The sequence below is a fragment of the Ranitomeya imitator genome, chromosome 3 (genome assembly GCF_032444005.1).
Source record: "Ranitomeya imitator isolate aRanImi1 chromosome 3, aRanImi1.pri, whole genome shotgun sequence".
NCBI lineage: Eukaryota > Metazoa > Chordata > Amphibia > Anura > Dendrobatidae > Ranitomeya > Ranitomeya imitator.
In genome coordinates this window covers 841,300,519-841,323,845 of record NC_091284.1, presented here as the reverse complement: position 1 = coordinate 841,323,845, position 23,327 = coordinate 841,300,519, and the positions used below count along the sequence as shown (strand labels likewise).

At 45.4% G+C, this 23,327-nt stretch overlaps 1 protein-coding gene across 1 annotated transcript in view; it reads right to left on the bottom strand.

Moving 5' to 3' along the window:
• Positions 1-8,293: 8,293 nt before the first annotated feature.
• Positions 8,294-23,327, bottom strand: part of CNGA4 (cyclic nucleotide gated channel subunit alpha 4) — a 41,005-nt gene continuing 25,971 nt past the window's right edge. The window contains exon 5 of the mRNA XM_069759604.1: positions 8,294-11,119. Within this exon, the coding sequence (XP_069615705.1) occupies positions 10,728-11,119 (392 nt within the window). The 3' untranslated portion in view covers positions 8,294-10,727. The remainder of the gene's footprint in view (positions 11,120-23,327) is intronic.

Here is a 23,327-nt window from a genome sequence, read left to right as displayed (position 1 = left end):
CAAGCGCTGTGGTTTTTCCTTGGAGCCTTTGCAGAGTCCTATTCCCTTAAGGGGGATTGATGCTACGCCATTGGCCAAGAATAAACCTCAGTACTGGACACAGTTAACCATGTACATGGCTCCAGGACATCAGGAAAATATTCGCTTTTTGGTGTTGCATAATTTGCATGATGTTGTTGTGCTGGATTTTCCATGGTTACAGGTATATAACCCAGTGCTGGATTGGAGATCTATGTCTGTAACTGGTTGGGGTTGTCAGGGGATACATAGTGATATTCCTTTGATGTCCATTTCCTCATCCCCCTCTTCTGAAGTTCCTGAGTTTTTGTTGGATTTCCAGGATGTATTTGATGAGCCCAAGTCCAGTTCTCTGCCTCCTCATAGGGACTGCGATTGTGCCATTAATTTGATTCCTGGCTGTAAGTTCCCTAAGGGCCGACTTTTCAATCTGTCTGTGCCAGAGCATGCCGCTATGCGGAGTTATGTAAAGGAGTCCTTGGAGAAGGGGCATATTCGCCCGTCTTCGTCACCGTTGGGAGCGGGATTTTTTTTTGTTGCCAAGAAGGATGGCTCCTTGAGACCCTGTATAGATTATCGCCTTCTCAATAAGATCACTGTCAAATTCCAGTACCCTTTACATTTACTTTAACATAGTAACATAGTTAGTAAGGCCGAAAAAAGACATTTGTCCATCCAGTTCAGCCTATATTCCATCATAATAAATCCCCAGATCTACGTCCTTCTACAGAACCTAATAATTGTATGATACAATATTGTTCTGCTCCAGGAAGACATCCAGGCCTCTCTTGAACCCCTCGACTGAGTTCGCCATCACCACCTCCTCAGGCAAGCAATTCCAGATTCTCACTGCCCTAACAGTAAAGAATCCTCTTCTATGTTGGTGGAAAAACCTTCTCTCCTCCAGACGCAAAGAATGCCCCCTTGTGCCCGTCACCTTCCTTGGTATAAACAGATCCTCAGCGAGATATTTGTATTGTCCCCTTATATACTTATACATGGTTATTAGATCGCCCCTCAGTCGTCTTTTTTCTAGACTAAATAATCCTAATTTCGCTAATCTATCTGGGTATTGTAGTTCTCCCATCCCCTTTATTAATTTTGTTGCCCTCCTTTGTACTCTCTCTAGTTCCATTATATCCTTCCTGAGCACCGGTGCCCAAAACTGGACACAGTACTCCATGTGCGGTCTAACTAGGGATTTGTACAGAGGCAGTATAATGCTCTCATCATGTGTATCCAGACCTCTTTTAATGCACCCCATGATCCTGTTTGCCTTGGCAGCTGCTGCCTGGCACTGGCTGCTCCAGGTAAGTTTATCATTAACTAGGATCCCCAAGTCCTTCTCCCTGTCAGATTTACCCAGTGGTTTCCCATTCAGTGTGTAATGGTGATATTGATTCCTTCTTCCCATGTGTATAACCTTACATTTATCATTGTTAAACCTCATCTGCCACCTTTCAGCCCAAGTTTCCAACTTATCCAGATCCATCTGTAGCAGAATACTATCTTCTCTTGTATTAACTGCTTTACATAGTTTTGTATCATCTGCAAATATCGATATTTTACTGTGTAAACCTTCTACCAGATCATTAATGAATATGTTGAAGAGAACAGGTCCCAATACTGACCCCTGCGGTACCCCACTGGTCACAGCGACCCAGTTAGAGACTATACCATTTATAACCACCCTCTGCTTTCTATCACTAAGCCAGTTACTAACCCATTTACACACATTTTCCCCCAGACCAAGCATTCTCATTTTGTGTACCAACCTCTTGTGCGGCACGGTATCAAACGCTTTGGAAAAATCGAGATATACCACGTCCAATGACTCACCGTGGTCCAGCCTATAGCTTACCTCTTCATAAAAACTGATTAGATTGGTTTGACAGGAGCGATTTCTCATAAACCCATGCTGATATGGAGTTAAACAGTTATTCTCATTGAGATAATCCAGAATAACATCCCTCAGAAACCCTTCAAATATTTTACCAACAATAGAGGTTAGACTTACTGGCCTATAATTTCCAGGTTCACTTTTAGAGCCCTTTTTGAATATTGTTTTATTGTTTTATTCTGAATATTCTGATTTGTTTGCTCGGATTAAGGGTGCCAGTTGGTTTACTAAAATTGACCTTTGAGGGGCATATAATCTCGTGCGTATTAAACAAGGTGATGAATGGAAAACAGCATTTAATACGCCCGAAGGCCATTTTGAATATCTTGTGATGCCATTCGGGCTCTCTAATGCTCCATCGGTATTTCAGTCCTTTATGCATGATATCTTCCGGAATTATCTGGATAAATTCATGATTGTGTATTTGGATGATATTTTGGTTTTCTCCGATGATTGGGAGTCTCATGTGAAGCAGGTCAGGATGGTATTTCAGGTCCTTCGTGCTAATGCGTTGTTTGTGAAGGGGTCTAAGTGCCTCTTTGGAGTTCAGAAGGTTTCTTTTTTGGGTTTCATTTTTTCCCCCTCGGCTATTGAAATGGACCCTGTTAAAGTCCAGGCCATTCATGATTGGACTCAACCTACATCTGTAAAGAGCCTTCAGAAATTTTGGGGCTTTGCCAATTTTTATCGCCGCTTTATTGCTAATTTTTCTAGTGTGGTGAAGCCTCTGACCGATTTGATGAGGAAGGGCGCTGATGTGGTGAATTGGTCCTCTGCGGCTGTTGAGGCCTTTCAGGAGCTTAAACGTCGTTTTACTTCTGCCCCTGTGTTGCGTCAGCCAGATGTTTCTCTCCCTTTTCAGGTTGAGGTTGATGCTTCTGAGATTGGGGTAGGGGCCGTTTTGTCTCAGAGAAATTCTGATGGCTCTTTGATGAAACCGTGTGCTTTCTTCTCCAGAAAGTTTTCGCCTGCTGAGCGTAATTATGATGTCGGCAATCTGGAGCTGTTGGCTATGAAGTGGGCATTTGAGGAGTGGCGACATTGGCTTGAGGGAGCCAAGCATCGCGTGGTGGTCTTGACTGATCACAAGAATCTGATTTACCTCGAGTCTGCTAAGCGGTTGAATCCTAGACAGGCTCGGTGGTCTCTGTTTTTCTCACGTTTTGATTTTGTGGTCTCGTATATTCCGGGTTCTAAGACTGTGAAGGCTGATGCCCTTTCTAGGAGTTTTTTGCCTGATTCTCCGGGAGTTCTTGAGCCGCCTGGGATCCTCAAGGAGGGGGTGATTCTTTCTGCCATCTCCCCTAATTTGCGGCGGGTACTGCAGGAGTTTCAGGCTGATAAACCTGACCGCTGTCCTGTGGAGAAATTGTTTGTTCCTGATAGATGGACTAGTAGGGTAATTTCTGAGGTTCATTGTTCGGTGTTGGCTGGTCACCCTGGGATTTTCGGTACCAGAGATTTGGTGGCTAGGTCCTTTTGGTGGCCTTCCTTGTCGCGGGATGTGCGTTCGTTTGTGCAGTCCTGTGGGACCTGTGCTCGGGCTAAGCCTTGCTGTTCCCGTGCCAGCGGGTTGCTTTTGCCTTTGCCTATTCCTGAGAGGCCCCGGACGCATATTTCCATGGATTTTATTTCTGATCTTCCTGTCTCTCAGAAGATGTCTGTCATCTGGGTGGTTTGTGACCGGTTTTCTAAGATGGTCCATTTGGTGCCGTTGCCTAAGTTGCCTTCCTCTTCTGATTTGGTTACATTATTTTTTCAGCATGTGGTTCGTTTGCATGGTATTCCGGAGAATATTGTGTCTGACAGAGGTTCCCAGTTCGTTTCTAGGTTTTGGCGGTCCTTTTGTGCTAGGATGGGCATTGATTTGTCTTTTTCTTCAGCATTCCATCCTCAGACAAATGGCCAAATGGAGCGAACCAATCAGACCTTGGAAACCTATTTGAGATGCTTCGTGTCTGCTGATCAGGATGATTGGGTGACCTTTTTGCCGTTGGCCGCGTTTGCACTTAATAATCGGGCTAGTTCTGCTACCTTGGTTTCGCCTTTCTTTTGCAACTTTGGTTTTCATCCTCATTTTTCTTCAGGGCAACTTGAGCCTTCTGACTGTCCTGGTGTGGATTCCGTGGTGGACAGGTTGCAGCAAATTTGGACTCATGTGGTGGACAATTTGACGTTGTCTCAGGAAAAGGCTCAGCGTTTTGCTAACCGTCGTCGGTGTGTTGGTCCCCGGCTTCGTGTTGGTGATTTGGTCTGGTTGTCTTCTCGTCATGTTCCTGTGAAGGTTTCTTCCCCTAAGTTCAAGCCTCGCTTTATTGGGCCTTATAAGATTTCTGAAATTATCAATCCAGTGTCTTTTCGTTTGGCCCTTCCAGCTTCCTTTTCCATTCATAATGTGTTCCATAGATCCTTGTTGCGGAGATATGTGGTACCTATGGTTCCCTCCGTTGATCCTCCTGCTCCGGTGTTGGTTGAGGGGGAATTGGAATATGTGGTGGAGAAGATTTTGGATTCTCGTTTTTCGAGGCGGAAGCTTCAGTATCTGGTCAAGTGGAAGGGTTATGGCCAGGAGGATAATTCTTGGGTTGTTGCCTCCGATGTTCATGCTGCCGATTTGGTTCGTGCTTTCCATTTGGCTCGTCATGATCGGCCTGGGAGCTCTGGTGAGGGTTCGGTGACCCCTCCTTGGGGGGGGGGTACTGTTGTGAATTCCATTCTGGAGCTCCCTCCTGTGGTTGCTAATGGTATTTTTTGTGAGTTCTGCCCTTGGGCTCCCTCTGGTGGTTTCGAGTGGAACTGCTGCTCCTTTAGGTAGCTATAGCAGCTGCCTTCACTAATCGCCTTGCCTGGGTTTGTTATTTAAACCTGCTCTGGGCTTTAGTCCATGCCTGCTGTCAATGTTCTTGGTTGGATTTGGTTCTTTCCTTGGAATTTTCATATGGCCAGTCCTTGTCTGCAAAAGATAAGTTTTTGCTAGTTTTTGTTTGTCCATTTGTTTGGACTCTATTGCTTTGCAAATATGTCTCTTTTTGTCCAGCTTGTCACTATGTCTTATTCAGGCTAGCTGGAAGCTCTGGGAAAGCAGATTTGCCCCTCCACACCGTGAGTCGGTGTGGAGTTCATTTTTTGTAAACTCTGCATGGATTTTGTAGTTTTTTATACTGACCGCACAGTATCCTTTTCTCTCTGTCTATCTAGTTTAGTATTGGCCTCCTTTGCTGAATTCTGATTTCATTTCTGTGTACGTCATTTCCCTCTCCATTCACAGTCAATATTTGTGGGGGGGCTATCTTTCCTTTTGGGGGTTTTCTCTGAGGCAAGATAGCTTTCTATTTCCTTCTTTAGGGGTAGTTATTTCTTAGGCTGTGAAGAGGTGTCTAGGGAGAGTCAGGAACATCCCACGGCTATTTCTAGTGTTGTTGTTAGGATTAGGGACTGAGGTCAGTAGAGATACCACCTTCTCAGAGCTTGCTCCATGTTGCGTTTTAGCCTCCAGGTCATATCAGTGTGGCCTCTTAACCACCAGGTCATAACAGTTCTCGCTGAACTTGGCGCTCGGCTCGCTGGGCCTGGGCCTCTCGCTCGGCTCTCTCAGCCTCTTCGAATTGCAGGACCAGCTGCAGACGTCTCTCTGTGTCATCTGCGGAGCATTGTTGAGAGTCAGCTGCAGGCGGAGGTCTGAGCTCCCCTGGTTGCCATTAGGGCCGGCATTCAGTGGTTGAACCTCTGCAGCAGCACCACCTCTGCTCGTGCTGGCTTCTGCGGCCTCTGGGCTCTGTGGCCTGGCTTGGTCTGCTTCAAATTGCACCAGTTCAGCGACCATTTGAGCCTTGGACTTGCCATGGGAGTTCAGGCTATGGTACGTGCATATCCCAGCAAGAGTGTCCTTCTTCTGCTGGGTGTACCAGGCTTCTCCTTTTGCAGCCATGGTTGCCAAATAAAAGATAGGATAGAAAAACGAAGAGAATGGGAAGGGATAATTACCGGTACACACAATTGTCTCAGGACTACTAAACACTGAGTTTGTTCTCCAAACTTATTTGCGCAGAGTCCTCCACTGCTACAATGTGATGAAAAAACACACACAAGGCTATTGACCTCTTATTTTACAGCAGTGGCATATTTTAATTATCCCACTGCTCTTCAACATACCACGAACTGCAGGGATTTATGTATATCCCGCTTTACAGTTTCGCTTGAACTTGCAGCTCTCTGGCGCTCCCCTTACCCTCAGGTCAGATTAGGTACTGCACCTAGGGTAATTAGTCGCCAGAAAGGCTGCTTGCTATGTACTGGCTATTGGGCATGCTGCAGTGAGGCGATTTAACTACTACCACTCAGGCAGGAACAATAATTATCAATGCCGCAGTCACTACAATGACTCTCAAAGGCACAGCACACGGTATGCTGCCACCAGCTTCGATTAAACAGGTCCGAAGCTAACCCAAAACAGTAGCGTAATTCCCTTCAGAAGACAGGGTACGTTTTAGAACAGGAAGAATAAAACTAGTATTTTATGTATTTTACTCCGTTAAAATTAGGCAGTGTTTATGAAAAATATTACAAGGATGTTACAATATGAGACAATTGAAAATATGTACAAGGGTAATTATAAAATAAAAGGGGTTAAATGAGAAATCAACACTTACATGTGTTCAGATCATGGCAGGCAGAACCAGGCTAGTGGGCGGAGCTCCCAAATGTCCCAATGCATCAGGTCTGGCAGTGAGGGCTCCTCTGGTAAGGCTCAGACTAAGACAACTCTGAAGGCTGGGTAAAGTGGAGTCACTTAAATAACCACAGCCTCGTGATATCACTAGCAGGGCTGGTTTCCTCAGACCCTCCTATCTCTTCAGTCTTACTAAATTTCACACAAGTTTGCCTAATGCCTGTATCTCCACTACAGAACATGTCAGAATCATAACGCACCCAGCATTCATCTTGTATTAACATTGGCATTCTAATGAGACCAAATTTCGGCTTGATGGGATGCATAGTTCCAGAGAAATCCATACTCTGTCCCTGTTGGAACTAGAAGCCCGCGCTTACCGTGGCTGATAGATGCGTCGATGGAGATTCACAAACTGGACTTATTATTTTCCTAGCCTAAACCGTTGGCCCAGAATCTTACAAGATTAAGACAAAGAACCTCATGTTTTAAAAGGGAGATCAGACCAGTTTCAGCTGGTACAACTGTCTATGCATCTATACTGATCGTAAAAATTCTTTTGGGAGGGCATGAGGGGTTTGGGAGCTGAAAGTCAGGAATTTGCAGCAAGAAGCAATAAAAGCTCTTCTACACCCATTGAAAAGAAAAGCTAAACCCTGAAGTAAAGGGGGGTCAACGCCCACCCTATAGGTGCTGGCCAGGAGAGACTAAAACTTATATTACACGTTATCCTCACACTCATGTACAGCACCATGGAATTAATGGTGCTATATAAATAAATAATAATAATAATAATAATAGGAGGCCTACACCGATCCCTCACCCACCTCATCTTACTGTGACTTTCATTGGAAAGCTGTAAATCCTGTCCCAGACCCCGATACCTCACGCCTGGCTGATTGCTGCAGTGCCATGCTACAATCTGTACTGTAGGTGAATTGAGGCCACTCTCCTGGTGTCTGTCCCTCATTTGATGTGTTTTGGTAGCTTTTGAGCTTTTTTAAGGTGTTGTGCATGCGTTTGCTTTTGCCTCCCATTGACGTGAATGGTGATCTGTTATGTTTGGTGAATATTCGATGAATTAATCGGCGAATATTGCAAATTCAGCTATCCGAACCGAACATTGAAATATTCACTCATCTCTAGAATAGAGTCTCAATCCTAAGACACAAGTGTGTCCTAATGGGCCTCAATAGGTCTAGGGAGATGCTGTCCATGATCCACTTGCAAAACCCGACAATTAACTCAACAGAGAGTAGGGAACAGAGTCCGAAATACGCGGTTCAGGTGTATAACATAGAGGATATAGTGTACCTCGGAGGTACACACTAGAGGTGTACACAGCTTATCATCATAGAGGTAAGCAACCCAGATCAGAAAACAGCCAGGAGGGTTGAGGAGATCTGAACTTTATTTAGGAACAATGTTAGTGCTATTATATTATTACATTTCATTCTGATCCTCGGAGGTGAGAGAAGATCAGCAATCGCTGCCCCCCACACACATCAAAATGCAGACAGTTTGCCCAAGCAGGAAAGGAATTAGGAAGCGGGAACAAACTACTGCCAGGTTCCCTCAGGTTTCTCTATTTCTTCCAAGTTTCTCCGTTCCCTCAGGTTTCTCTTTTTTCTTCCAAGTTCCTCTGTTCCCTCAGGTTTCTCTGTTTCTTTCAGGTTCTTCCGTTCCCCAGGTTTCTCTGTTTCTTCCAGGTTCCTCCGTTCCCCCAAGTTTCTCTATTTCTTCGAAGTTCCTCCATTCCCTCAGGTTTCTCTGTTTCTTCCAGGTTCCTCCATTCCCCCAGGTTTCTCTATTTCTTCCAGGTTCCTCCATTCCCCCAGGTTTCTCTATTTCTTCCAGGTTCCCCCAGGTTTCTCTATTTCTTCCAGGTTCCTCCGTTCCCCACAGGTTTCTCTATTTCTTCCAGGTTCCTCCATTCCCCCAGGTTTCTCCATTCCCCCAGGTTTCTCTATTTCTTCCAGGTTCCTCCATTCCCCCAGGTTTCTCTATTTCTTCCAGGTTCCTCCATTCCCCCAGGTTTCTCTATTTCTTCCAGGTTCCTCCATTCCCCCAGGTTTCTCTATTTCTTCCAGGTTCCTCAACTCCCTGCAATCTCTTATGTCCCTTACAAATACCTATGTCTCCCCCAAAGTCCTCTGTTCTGCTACAGACTCATCTGACTCCTCAAAATCCCTCTGTCACCTCTACCAGAATGAGTCCTCCTCCTTTGCGTCCTCCAGACTCTTTTTCCCCACACCAGAATCCTTTTTTCTACCCCATAGTCCTCAGACTCCTTTCTTCGGACCATTCTGTGCCCCATCAGATTCTTACACTATGTCCCCTTCAGACTCTGATGTCCTCCACATCCCGAAGTCTAACTTAAGACCCATCTGTCCCTACAAGAACCCGCTGTTTTCCACCATCTCCTGTTCTCCAGCCCCCATTATCTTACATGAGATCCCATCCAGAGCACTCAGTGCCCTCTAGACTACCGCCGTTCAGGCTTAGTCCCCAACCAGACTCCTCTGTCCCATACAGATTTTTCCCCTGTTCCTTCTGTCACCAAGACCCTTCTGTTTCATTCAGATCCTCCTGCTCCACTGCTCTGTTCCATCCAGACCCAACTGTTTCCTACAGACTACTTTGTGCTGTAAAAGACTCTTCTGTCCTAGTGTAGACCTTTCCTATCATCTTCTGGACTCCTTTATCCATCTCCAGACCCCCCACCCCATCACTCTATCCTCTTCAGACTGTTTTATGCCTTTCATAAAACTCTACCTCCTGCAGAATCCTCTGTCCCCTACCGCACACTCATTTCCTCCAGACACTTGTATCCCTTTTAAGACTCCTCTGCCCCTACAGAAACCTTCATCTTCTCCAGACTCCACTGTTCCTCTTCGAATCCTCTCACCCACTTCAGACTTCAGAATCCTTTCACCCTATCTAGACCCCTCCGTTCTCTTCCTGACCCAAATGTTCCCTGTGGACAGTTTTGTCCCCATCAAACCTCTATTCCATTTAGAGACTTCTGTCTTCCTCCCGTCCCATTATTCTATCTCCAGATCCCGCTCTTACTCTGAAGACTCCTCTGTCACTTTCAGCTTTTTTATGACTTATACATTTTTCTATCTCCACTCAAAACCCCACCACCATGCCCTCAAGTTCCCAATTTCTTCTTTCGGACTCCCCTGTTCGCCTCTTTCAGATTTATTTGTTGTCCTCCAAACCCCTTTACCCAGACCCCTCTGTCCTACTCCATTCCCATCGGTCCCTTGAAGAAGGATATGAGGATGATGCACGATTATGGGGGATCTCTGGATGATGCATTGTTTTGGGGGATCTGTGGATGATGTACTGTTATGGGGGATCTGTGGAAGACGCACGGTTATGGGGATCTGTGGGAGACACACTGTTATGGGAGATCTGTGGATGATGCACTGTTATGGGGATCTGTGGATGATGCATTGTTTTGGGGGATCTGTGGACGATGCGCTGTTATGGGGGATCTGTGGATGATGCTCTGTTATGGGGATCTGTGGATGACCCACTGTTATGGGGATCTGTGGATGATGCGCTGTTATGGGGGATCTGTGGGTGATGCACTGTTATGGGGGATCTGTGGATGATGCACAGTTATGGGGGATCTGTGGATGACGCACTGTTATGGGGGATCTGTGGATGACGCACTGTTATGGGGGATCTGTGGATGACGCACTGTTATGGGGGATCTGTGGATGACGCACTGTTATGGGGATCTCTGGATGATGCGCTGTTATGGGGGATCTGTGGATGATGCACTGTTATGGGGGATCTGTGGATGACGCACTGTTATGGGGATCTCTGGATGATGCGCTGTTATGGGGAATCTGTGGGTGACGCATTGTTATGGGGATCTGTGGATGATGCACTGTTATGGGGATCTGTGGGTGATGCACTGTTATGGGGGATCTGTGGATGACGCACTGTTATGGGGATCTGTGGATGACGCACTGTTATGGGGGATCAGTGGATGACACACTGTTGTGGGGGATCTGTGGGAGACACTTGCCATCTTCCTTGCCCCGGGATAGGACAATTGTGGATAGTCTACCACCTGTCTCCACCTTTCTTCCTCCTCTTTGACATGAAGCTTGACGCCTGGCGTCACTGTCCGTCTTTGGGCCCCTCCACAGTCTCCTCTGCCTCCCACAGACTTATCTCCCACTCCAGCCGTTTGATCCTCTGACACATTTTGACAGCGCTGGACTCGAGCTCGGCCAGGAGTCGGGCCAGCTTCGTCTGCAGAGACTCCAGGTTGGCCTCCAGCCTCTTCAGCTTGTGCTCCAGCTCTTGGTGTTTGGCCACCAGCTCCGCGGCCAGGTTTTCATCCAGTTTATTCATCTTGAGCAGAATCTCTCTGCCCTTCTCCTCCAGCATGGCCTTGGCATCAGGGTACTCGGTGAGAACATCCGTTAGGTCTTCCTTGGAAAGACAGAACAGATCAGAATAGCCGATGCTTCTGATGTTCGCAGTCCTGCGGTTCCCAGACGTGTTACCTGCAAGATAAAAGAGACGTACAAGAATAAAAGTACCGTAATACTGCCCTACACAGAGAAGAACATGTGCCGCCATACCACTGCAGGACTATGGCTCTGATCTCTGAGGGGATCGCAGGAGGTCACATCCAGGCTTCAGAGCCTTATGTAACAACAGCCACAAGCAGTGGAGAGCAACGTCTACGCACCCCTGAAAAATACCAGGGTTTTGGCATATAAAAAATCCAACAAATAAACATTTCAGAACTTTTCCCCTTTTTTCAGAGTGGCACATCTAGAATTGCTCCCTTCTCCTTTCAGCAGCTCCACATCTGTCAGATGGGATGTTATCTAATGTGTACAGATCCCTCTTCAGGTCACCACAGATTGTCCCTCGGGTTCAGCTCTGAACTCGGATGTTTCAGAACTTCTGTCTTTTGGAGAAGCTGATCTTTTGCTGACTTGGAGGTCACCTAGGGGCACCGACTGCAGAAAAATGAAATTCCTCCTCAACTTCAGCTTTATAGCAGAGGCTGGAAGGTTCTGATTGTAAAATTGTCTGATACTTGGAAGTGATCATAATCCCCTCCCCTTGGCTAAAGCCCCAGATCCAGCTGATGAAAACTAGCCCCAAATCACAATGCAGCCCCCACCATGCCTCACTGTGGGGATGATGGTCTTCTGGTGATGACCAGTGTCGGCTTTGTGCCTCCTGGGATTGTGGCCACAGAGTACCCCCTTGGTCTCATCAGACAGAACACATTTACTGCTTCTTGCCAATGTGATGGAGGTTTTGGTAACACATCGCTGGGTCTGGAGGTTTTGTAAGAAAAGACTCCGTCTTCACCCCGAAGAATGAAGAATATGGGATATTGTGGTCACATGCAGGACACAAATAGGACTGGCCAGAAATGACTGCATTTCCCTTAATATTGCCCTTAGACTCTTGGCAGCATTCCACAGCAATGTTCTTCTTGACTCTTCGTCAATTTTTGAGGAACATCCAGTTCTTGGTAATGTCATTGTGGTGCTAGATTTAGCGCCTTCCTAATGACATCTTCACATTATCCAAGTGTTCATGGTAGATCTAATGCTCTGAAATGTTTTTTTACCTCCTCCTGACTGACAACTTTCCACACGGAGATCGTTTGCTGTGTTGTCAGCTGTTTACAGACCAGAAAATGTCAGGAGAATCCTCCTGGAGCAGCCACACTTTCTCTGGGGCTAATCAGAAAAACGTAAATGACTGAGACCGAGCGATGACTATTATGTAGGCTGATTCTGAGCACAAACTCAGCCCCAATTATAAGAGGGTGTGTAGACTTCTGAATAAAAGATGTATATTTTATTGTAACATGCGATTGTGAGAGGGGGTGACTGGCCTACAGGCCTGCGGATGCAGGAAGCTATAGGATCCTGTGCATGGAAGCCTGAGCTCTGTTAGGTTTGAACTTCAGGACAGATGCTTTGTACAGTATTATTATTATTATTAGAATAATCTTTACAGGTGGCTTCATGTTCAGTGCACATTTATTTATTTATATTTTTTTGCCTTTTTTATGCTTTTGTTTATAATGAAAATTATGTTAATTATCTGTCACAACGCTGTTGTCAGATATTCTAGGGCTAGTGGCTCCTTTCCTATTTCTAAAGCTTGGGCACCCTAGCTATCCCTGATGCCCGGATTACATCTGATGGTGAAGACACCGGGGCCATGTACCTTGCTGAACTCCTGGATCAGCCCCATATCTGTCCCCCTTTCCTGCCCAGGGAAGTGGGGAGTAATAGTGTATGTATATACAGAAACCAGGCAAACAGAGGAGGATGTACAGAGATAAATGAAATACCAAACATACAAATATGCACTCACAGACAACAAAGAGACACATCAGGGAGAAAAGGAAGGTACACCAAATAGGAAAGGATAAAGAATCTCACACAGCAGTAACACCAAACAACAGTCACAGATCAACTCTCCAAATGCCTCTACCAACAACCGACTCTGCCATTCCACACCAGGCAGTTTAGGACTAACACTGGCAATCCAGATTACCAGAGGAGAGCATATATAGGAGAGAGGAGTGACCAACACTGAAGAGCTGAGATCATCAAAGCAGGAAAGCTTCAGAGACTCTGAGCTAAACAGTTTAACCCCTGCACTGCTACAGAAACCTGCACCCTGTATATGAAGGGGAAGTGCTTCTAATCAGTGCAGGAGTAGGAGAAATCAGATGCTGCGGTCTTCAGGTGTTCCTGTGGGGTCTCCTGATGAAGGAGTCTAGAGCTCTGAAACGCGTAGAATAATAAAGCCACATGTACTAATAATTCTGGAATTCTAGTGATTTAGCAGTGCAGAAATTTACCATAATTATCCCAATCTGTATCTAACGGCTAGTCCTTCCTGGACTCGTGGATATGCTGCAGGGAATCCTTTCAATGCCTCAACTCAGCTAAATCTGATCAGTGCAATCCTATGGATTAACATTTTAACCTTCTCAGATAAGACACTATTTGCGCTATTTCCTTCAACAGTTTTCATTGAGAAGACTGGTGAAACAAATTATGAATTCTAAAAGTAGGCAGCAAAGCAAGGCGGAATGCTGCATGATTGTCGAAGGCCACACTCTTATAATAACCGATGAACCTGGGACCCAGTTTCCAAAAAGGGACCTTTAACCCATTGTCCTCAAGGACAACCAAACCAAATCACCAACACACAGATTCGGGCCCACCGAACGTCTCCAATCAGCCACACTCTAATATTTGGACCCCATCTTCTTCAAATTAGAAATAATCCCCAGCAACACAGACGTAATAGATGATGAAAACCGTTCTCCTTCAGGTATTCCAGAAGAACGATTCCTATTAAATGAGCTGAACTGAGGATGAAACCCACATTCCTCGAAGCACTGGGACTTACCAGTAGACTCATGACAGCTAGAGGTAAGTAATACAACCGATGGATCCCCAAACGGGCGCAAAACGCTTTACAAAATTTAGAAATAAATTGCACCCCCAGACAGAAACAATATAAACAGGGATTTCATGTAATTTCACAATTTCTTTGAAGAAAATGTGTTCTTGGTAGTGGGTAATGTGGATAGCGCAATAAAATGTGACACTGGCCAATACCGAAAAGTTTTTGATGAACTTTCAGTGGTAGTTAGCGAAACCCGAAAACCTTTGAATTGTTTCTTCTTGGTAAAATCTTTTTACATGACAAAATCCTGGGATTTTAATGGGGGTGGCACATAGTGGGGGCGTAAAAACCAACATGGCTGGTAGAATGGCGACGTTTACAGAGCTTGTACCAAGATATGAAATTATAGCAGTTCAATTGTTGGGGTCCGACTGCGAGGACTTCAGCTATATCAGGTGGTCCCGTAGGGAATAAATGGACCTGAAGTGTTCGACCTCTGCTCCGCTCAGTCATGCCCTATTCTTGGGGTTGCTGGAGATCCTACCATCAAACTCCCAGGAACCAAACAGGGTATGGATCGGGGGTAACATTATATCTTGGTACAGATCTTTTACGTCCGCTTCACAGTCAAAACCCATCCTGAAAATAACAGCGACCCGGCTAGGCCTGCACACTTTTGGATGGACGTTACACAAACCGAAAAATGGTAGCGCTCACCCCCCGATAAAAAGATTACTTTATTCAGTCATGTAGTGGTGGGTTCAGCGGGGAAGGTGGGGACTTCCGGAAATGACGGCCGTTTCGCACTCGATGCGCTTTAGTGGATTTTGTGCATGAGGGGAAAACATTTACATCCAAGGGAGCATCCAATAAATGATATTGTTACTTCTACCTGATAACACACAAATGATTGACATCTGAGAACGCCGTATGCCGCAGTCATTATATGCAACCTCATCTACAAAATAATCATGTCACACTTGTCGTGTAGACCAGCTGGACTCTGCGCTCTCGTGTGTAGGATCCACCCGGATTCCCTCTGTAGGAGCAGTCTATGGAAATCACACCTTGTGCCGGCAGCTGGACTCTGCACTCTCGTGTGTAGGATCCCCCTGGATTCCCTCTGTAGGAGCAGTCCATGGAAATCCCACCTTGTGCCAGCAGCTGGACTCTGTGCTCTCGTGTGTAGGATCCTCCCGGATTCCCTCTGCAGGAACAGTCTATGGAGATCCCACCTTGTGCCGGCAGCTGGCCTCTGTGCACTTGTGTGCAGGATCCCCCTGGATTTCTTCTGTAGGAGCAATCTATGGAAATCCCACCTTGTGCCGGCAGCTGGACTCTGCGCTTTCGTGTGTAGGATCCCCCTGGATTCTCTCTGTAGGAGCAGTCTATGGAAATCCCACCTTGTGCAGGTAGCTGGACTCTGCGTTCTCGTGTGTGGGATCCACCCGGATTCCCTCTGCAGGAGCAGTCTATGGAGATCCCACCTTGTGCCGGCAGCTGGACTCTGTGCTCTCATGTGTAGGATCCCCCTGGATTCCCTCTGTAGGAGCAGTCTATGGAGATCCCACCTCATGCCGGCAGTTGGACTCTGTTCTCTCGTGCGTAGGATCCCCCTGGATTCCCTCTGTAGGAGCAGTCTATGGAGATCCCACCTCGTGCTGGCAGCTGGACTCTGTTCTCTCGTGCGTAGGATCCACCCAAATTCCCTCTGTAGGAGCAGTCTATGGAGATCCCACCTCGTGCTGGCAGCTGGACTCTGTGCTTTCGTGTGTAGGATCCACCCAGATTCCCTCTGTAGGAGCAGTCTATGGAGATCCCACCTCATGCCGGCAGTTGGACTCTGTTCTCTCGTGCGTAGGATCCACCTGGATTCCCTCTGTAGGAGCAGTCTATGGAGATCCCACCTCATGCCGGCTGTTGGACTCTGTTCTCTCGTGCATAGGATCCACCCGAATTCCCTCTGTAGGAGCAGTCTATGGAGATCCCACCTTGTGCTGGCAGCTGGACTCTGTGCTTTCGTGGGTAGGATCCACCCGGATTCCCTCTGTAGGAGCAGTCTATGGAAATCCCACCTTGTGCCGGCAGCTGGATTCTGTGCACTCGTGTGTAGGATCCCCCTGGATTCCCTGTGTAGGAGCAGTCTAATGAGATCCCACCTTGCAGCAGGACTCTTTCCAGACCTGAAGAGGTTAATAGCTCAGGATTACCGTGTGGGATTCCTGTATGTGATGGATCAGTCTTCAGGAGATCTTACCTGTAACAATTGATCTGAATTGCTCCCGAAAGAGGACAAACACCGGACGCATCGTCTTGTCGATATAAAAAGATTAAATAAGCTATGTGAAGAGTTTTACAAGAAATGAAATATTGTACATAAGGAGGGATTGGACCAATATTTCATATTTTATCTGTGAGATGACATTGGTAAAATGAACAGTGGCCACATTTGTGGTTTCTTTTTGGTGTAAAGGTGTCCAGCCGATTCTTAGATGTGTTAGTGCAGAATCGAGAAGAAGGCAGCAGGCGAAACGTGCGTTGGGGCAGGCGCCACCACCCACCAGAGGCAACGTTACCACTGTGCTAAATACCTGCTTTTGGATTTCTTTCCTTCCCATTTAGAGTCTTATGATTCTCCCTGTTATAACCTTGGGAAGATCGTCACCATATATCCTTGTGAGGCCTCTATCCAGTGTGTGTGGATGTATGGCGCCATGCTGTGCTTTCCCACTTTTTAGTAACCTTGGTTGTTTCTTCTTGTTAATAACAGTTGTACTTTTTATTATTGTTCTTGTGTGCACTTTTTACTTATCTCATGACTGTTTTGTAGATGAGGTTGCAGATAACGACTGCGATGCTTACCTGTCTAAACAGGCCTCAATACAAATGCACAAGCAGGGTGCAGCGGACCCAAACAAAATAGCAAATGCACAGGTGCGATACCTAATGAAACAGCCAGCCTTCAATAAGGGTTTGGCCGTGTGGTACACCAATGCACTAAGATAAAATACTCTGTATGTGGCGTGTTCACACAAGGAATACAAAGCGTCTGGCTGCAGCCTATTAATGACGCCATATGGCGGGCTGCCCAGTGCTAAAATGCATAATGTGTGAACAGAGGCCACAGTGTACAGAACAATTCGGGCCCAGCTGCACCCTGCAAAAAATATACGTGCAAAAAAACATATAAATATATGTAAGGTCTTAGTTGATATTAGGGCCATAATATGGAAGCTGGCAACCCACGCCAAGGGTCCTTACGTATTGCCAGTCCTACTCTAACATGAAAAACACCAAAAAAGGACACATTCAAGAAAAAACACCAAAAACAGGCAAAGATGCTTGCCTGTCTAAACAGGCCTCAATACAAATGCACAAGCAGGGTGCAGCGGACCCAAACAAAATAGCAAATGCACAGGTGCGATACCTAATGAAACAGCCAGCCTTCAATAAGGGTTTGGCCGTGTGGTACACCAATGCACTAAGATAAAATACTCTGTATGTGGCGTGTTCACACAAGGAATACAAAGCGTCTGGCTGCAGCCTATTAATGACGCCATATGGCGGGCTGCCCAGTGCTAAAATGCATCCTGTGTGAACAGAGGCCACAGTGTACAGAACAATTCGGGCCCAGCTGCACCCTGCAAAAAATATACGTGCAAAAAAACATATAAATATATGTAAGGTCTTAGTTGATATTAGGGCCATAATATGGAAGCTGGCAACCCACGCCAAGGGTCCTTACGTATTGCCAGTCCTACTCTAACATGAAAAACACCAAAAAAGGACACATTCAAGAAAAAACACCAAAAACAGGCAAAGATGCTTACCTGTCTAAATAGGCCTCAATACAAATGCACAAGCAGGGTGCAGCGGACCCAAACAAAATAGCAAATGCACAGGTGCGATACCTAATGAAACAGCCAGCCTTCAATAAGGGTTTGGCCGTGTGGTACACCAATGCACTAAGATAAAATACTCTGTATGTGGCGTGTTCACACAAGGAATACAAAGCGTCTGGCTGCAGCCTATTAATGACGCCATATGGCGGGCTGCCCAGTGCTAAAATGCATCCTGTGTGAACAGAGGCCACAGTGTACAGAACAATTCGGGCCCAGCTGCACCCTGCAAAAAATATACGTGCAAAAAAACATATAAATATATGTAAGGTCTTAGTTGATATTAGGGCCATAATATGGAAGCGTGGGTTGCCAGCTTCCATATTATGGCCCTAATATCAACTAAGACCTTACATATATTTATATGTTTTTTTGCACGTATATTTTTTTGCACGTATATTTTTTGCAGGGTGCAGCTGGGCCCGAATTGTTCTGTACACTGTGGCCTCTGTTCACACAGGATGCATTTTAGCACTGGGCAGCCCGCCATATGGCGTCATTAATAGGCTGCAGCCAGACGCTTTGTATTCCTTGTGTGAACACGCCACATACAGAGTATTTTATCTTAGTGCATTGGTGTACCACACGGCCAAACCCTTATTGAAGGCTGGCTGTTTCATTAGGTATCGCACCTGTGCATTTGCTATTTTGTTTGGGTCCGCTGCACCCTGCTTGTGCATTTGTATTGAGGCCTGTTTAGACAGGTAAGCATCTTTGCCTGTTTTTGGTGTTTTTTCTTGAATGTGTCCTTTTTTGGTGTTTTTCAGATAACGACTGCGGCATACGGCGTTCTCAGAAGTCAGTCATTTGTATGTTCACAGTGTAATCTGTGTAATCAGGTGGAAGTAACGATATCATTTATTGGATGTTCCCTTGGATGTAAATGTTTCCTGTCACTTCCCCTCATGCACGAAACCACTGGAGCGCATCGAGAGCGAAACGGCCGTTGTCTCCTGAAGTCCCCACCTCCCCCGCTGAACTCGCCGGGGTGAGCGCTACCTTTTTTATACCTTGGACGCCGCTGTCATAAACGCTTTTCTTGCTGTGCACCTGTATCCGATGGTTGATCCTGGTTTGCTAACAGACTGAGTCGGTGGCATACGGCTGCTCCAGCCACGGAGTCAGTGCCGGCATTCTCTTTGCTACAAATTTTCTACAAACCTGGTTCTGTTAAATCTGTGGTGGCACCTAATCTGCAGAGACTGTACATGACAATCAGGAGAGACCCAGTATTTCGGGACTGTTACACTAGGTGTTTTTGATGCGTTTTTTTCTGCAGCAAAACCTGCACTCTTGGCAGAAAAGTAGAAGGGTCAAAAACTCATGTTTTGGTGCGGTTTTTGATGGTTTTGGTGTGTTTATCAGGATCTCAAAGTTCTTTGCTTCCAGCACAGAAGCATTAACATTGGTCACCAATACAAGAGATATGTTCATGAAAACATACCCCTACAAATGTAATAGCTCAGTGAGGTGAATTGGTCTTGAAAAATTTAGCCAAGACCCTGGCAGTGCATTGAGTTTGTAGGACACTGTTTAACTTTCACACTTTGGTTTGCCATTGAGTTGCTAACACATTGTTCAATCTCACACCTTGGTCTGCCACATGCATTGTTCAATCTCACACCTCTGGCAGCCACAGGCATTGTTCCATCTCACACCTCCGGCCGCCATAGGCATTGGTCAATCTCACACATCGGTCAGCCACAGGCATTGTTCAATCTCACACCTTGGTCAACCACAGGCATTGTTCAATCTCACACCTCTGGCAGCCATATGCATTGTTCAATCTCACACCTCCGGCCGCCATAGGCATTGGTCAATCTCACACATTGGTCGGCCACAGGCATTGTTCAATCTCACACCTTGATCAGCCACAGGCATTGTTCAATCTCACACCTTAAAATGGAAAAAACTGAATGGCACATCCAAGCTAGTGTGAATAGGTGCTAATTTAGAGCAGCTACCTCCATGTATAATATACAAAAGAATGTTAATGTGAAAGATATGAAATATGAATAGCTATACGGCTTCTGAATACTAGAAAAAAATTAGACAGCTTTCACACAATTTGGCCCAGTTATGTCTACCCATCAACCAACGTCAATGTGGTCTCACAAAAAACGCCCTTCAACATGTGATTTTAATTACAGCAAGTTCCTACTAACCCATAAATGCAGGCACTGCTGAGAGAGGTGTGCACATTCACCCAGGAATTCAGAGATTAGCTTAAGTGAGGTATACAAATGGATAGGGACCCATCAGTCTTTTCTGAGAGCACCTTGACGCTGGTTGATGGGCAGACAAAACTTGGCCAAATTGTGTGCAAAACGTCTCAATCTTTTCTAGTTTTCAGAAGCCGTATTCATATTTCACATTGACATGATTTGGCATGATAGAGTGCAGCTTTTTTGTATACAATCTCACACCTTGGTCAGCCATAGGCATTGTTCAATTACACACCTTTGTTGGCCAATGTTTACATTCTATGCATCACTGATTTAATAAAACTGTACTAATCCAAACTGCCATCTCAGGTGACAAAGACAAGATGGTAACCCTGTAAACATCACAAAAATTAATGGGTTTCATATACTGCTGTACTTGCTCTTTTTCATTTTGTCATCTTTTTTTAGCATCTGTTGCTTTCAATGGGTGAAAAATGCTGAAAAACTACTGAAACAAGTGACATGCTCTATGTCCACAGAAACATGCAAAGCACAAAATACTGATGACAAAACAAAAATGTGTGTGCATGAGATTTCTGAAATCTCATAGGCTTTGCTGGTACTGTAATTAAAATACCAAAAAACAAACCTTCACAAAAAGGACCCAAAAAAATATATAGCAAAAAATATAAACTTTATTGAATATACATAAATAAAATAAAAACAGGGCAGTAGCCACCAGAGCAGCAGCAAAGGTGGGACTCATACAGGGGCAACCTCAGTATATCAGCATATGCGGCAATAGTATAAGGATAACAGATAGCAATGTCTAAGTTATGATTACAATAAATAAATAAAATGCAAGTGGATACATACAGAGCAGTAGAACAAAAGTGAATAGATAATATACACAATAATAAATATAAAGTGAGAAACTAGTAAGCTATGTCCTACTGCATAGACATAAAACTATCCTAGGCTAGACCGTTAGCAAACCACATATGTGAACGCTGCATAGATAGAAGGTATAGTTACCACGAGGAGGCACCCGAAGACCCACCACACCCGACGCGCGTTTCGCAAGGAAATGCTTCGTCCAGGGGTGGTTGGGTACTGGCCAGAGGGGGATTATAAGAAGGTCATGACCAATAGAAAGAAAGAAGAAATAAAGGAAGGAATAGCGGCACCTGTGTAGAGAGAAAATCCTGATGGAATAACGTCCCGGATAGTGTAGAAGCGCCAGTGTAAAGGGACCGGAAACCAGAAATGACGATGCCGGCCAGGTTGAAGGTAACTGCGCAGCCGTGGACAAAGAGCAACTGTTGCCATAACAGATAAAGAAGGCGCGGCCGAGAATAGGCAGCGGCCATACTAGGATCCTAGCGCAGGCGCATAATCAAGAGGAGGTAGTTGCCAGGGACGCGTACAGCCGAAAATATATCACCACCGCGCGTGCGCACAAATGATGAACAACCACAGACGCACCAGCGCAAGCGTGGGCACCGGGCAGCCACAGCTACAACAATGCAGGTATAGATAATAGTGGCCAAAGTAGGAACACAGCCCTAGATAAAGCCGAGCGCCAGCGCATGTAAGAACGGAAATAATAACCATAAAATAGAGCAAAGAACATACCAGCCATCGCAGCCGCACAAAACCGCAGCAAAGAAAGGGGGACACAACAAGTGAACAAAGAGTAAGGCATAACACAATACATGAAAACCTGACAACAGATATACAAGTGGGAGGCTCACCATGGCCAACACATAAGTGCAAACGAGCAATAGCGCAGAGTAACAGTCTATTTTAATAAAACCCGCAAAATAATAGGTGGCCAAAGGTAAAAAACAACATATGAGAAAGTACTTATATTTTTGGCTGTACGCGTCCCTGGCAACTACCTCCTCTTGATTATGCGCCTGCGCTAGGATCCTAGTAGGGCCGCTGCCTATTCTCAGCCGCAAAAAAGAAACGGACAAACCGAACAAAAAAAGTCAAAAAGCAAAAAGATAAACACACAATAATCTATGGAAGCATCAAAATGTAAATTTTATTTATGGTACATGGGGACAAAAGAAGAAAGAAAAACCTGGTAATGCGGTAGCAAAGCACAATGTGTATCAGTCCACACAGAACACACCTAATAGATATATCACAAATATAAATGGACAAAAATGTAAGAAAACATCTGTCACTAATATAGCCCATAGAGACTATGAAAACAAACATGTATACAGAGTACAAAGGGCATATACATGTATATACAAATGTCCATGTAATATGAAAATAAATGAACAGGCAACCAATCAACAGCAAATAAAGGGCAGGATAGTATCTGCTAATTCACATACGTGCATATGTACTAACGATAGAATACATATAAAAATAAATATAGAAATGTCTACAAGCGGTACCAAATGCACAATGTGCGTGCCAAAAATAAGATAATCAGTAGACATTAAGGAGTATGAGAAAAAGTACCCACTGCACTATGTGAGACACAGTAGCAGCATGACCCACAGCTAAAAGGTAACAATCGCAGCCCGTGGGTTGTATGCAAAAAAGTGCCCACTGCACTATGTGAGACTCAATAGCAGCATGACCCACAGCTGAAAAATAACATAACAGTCACAGCATGTGGATCGTAGAGGAATGGTTTACCTGAAAGGTGTGGTGAGTGTGGACAGACGCGCCCCGACGCGCGTTTCGGATCAGAAGTCCTTCGTCAGGGGGAGTGGCGTCCATGTGTAATATCCGGGGTATAAATAGAAGGATGTGGCCAATGAAAGCGGGTTGCTCGCAAAACGACGCATGCGCCGTCAGGAGGAAACCGGCGCTGTGAGCTCCAACGTCACGTCCGCCAGGGCGATGAAACACAACCATGTGATCAGTCACCATGGCAACGAAAAGACGCCGGGGCCCGCCAGCAGCCAGGAAACACAAACGACGCATGCGTACTGAGCAAGACGGCAGACATGTATGTAGAACGGGGATAAGTGAACCAAAAGTGACCAGTGCATATGGTATAAAAGGTGCATGTCAGTGTCAACAGCAACAACTCAAGTTGCATTAAAGTGACAAGTGCAATAATAGTATAAACATAGGTAATTCATCTAAGGTGCAAATATATTACTCATAAAGATATGACAACTATATATAAGAATATGCACATGAATATATATATTTTACACAAAAAGAATAGAACGTGCGTGCAGAATAACCCACACTGTTATACACATACATAT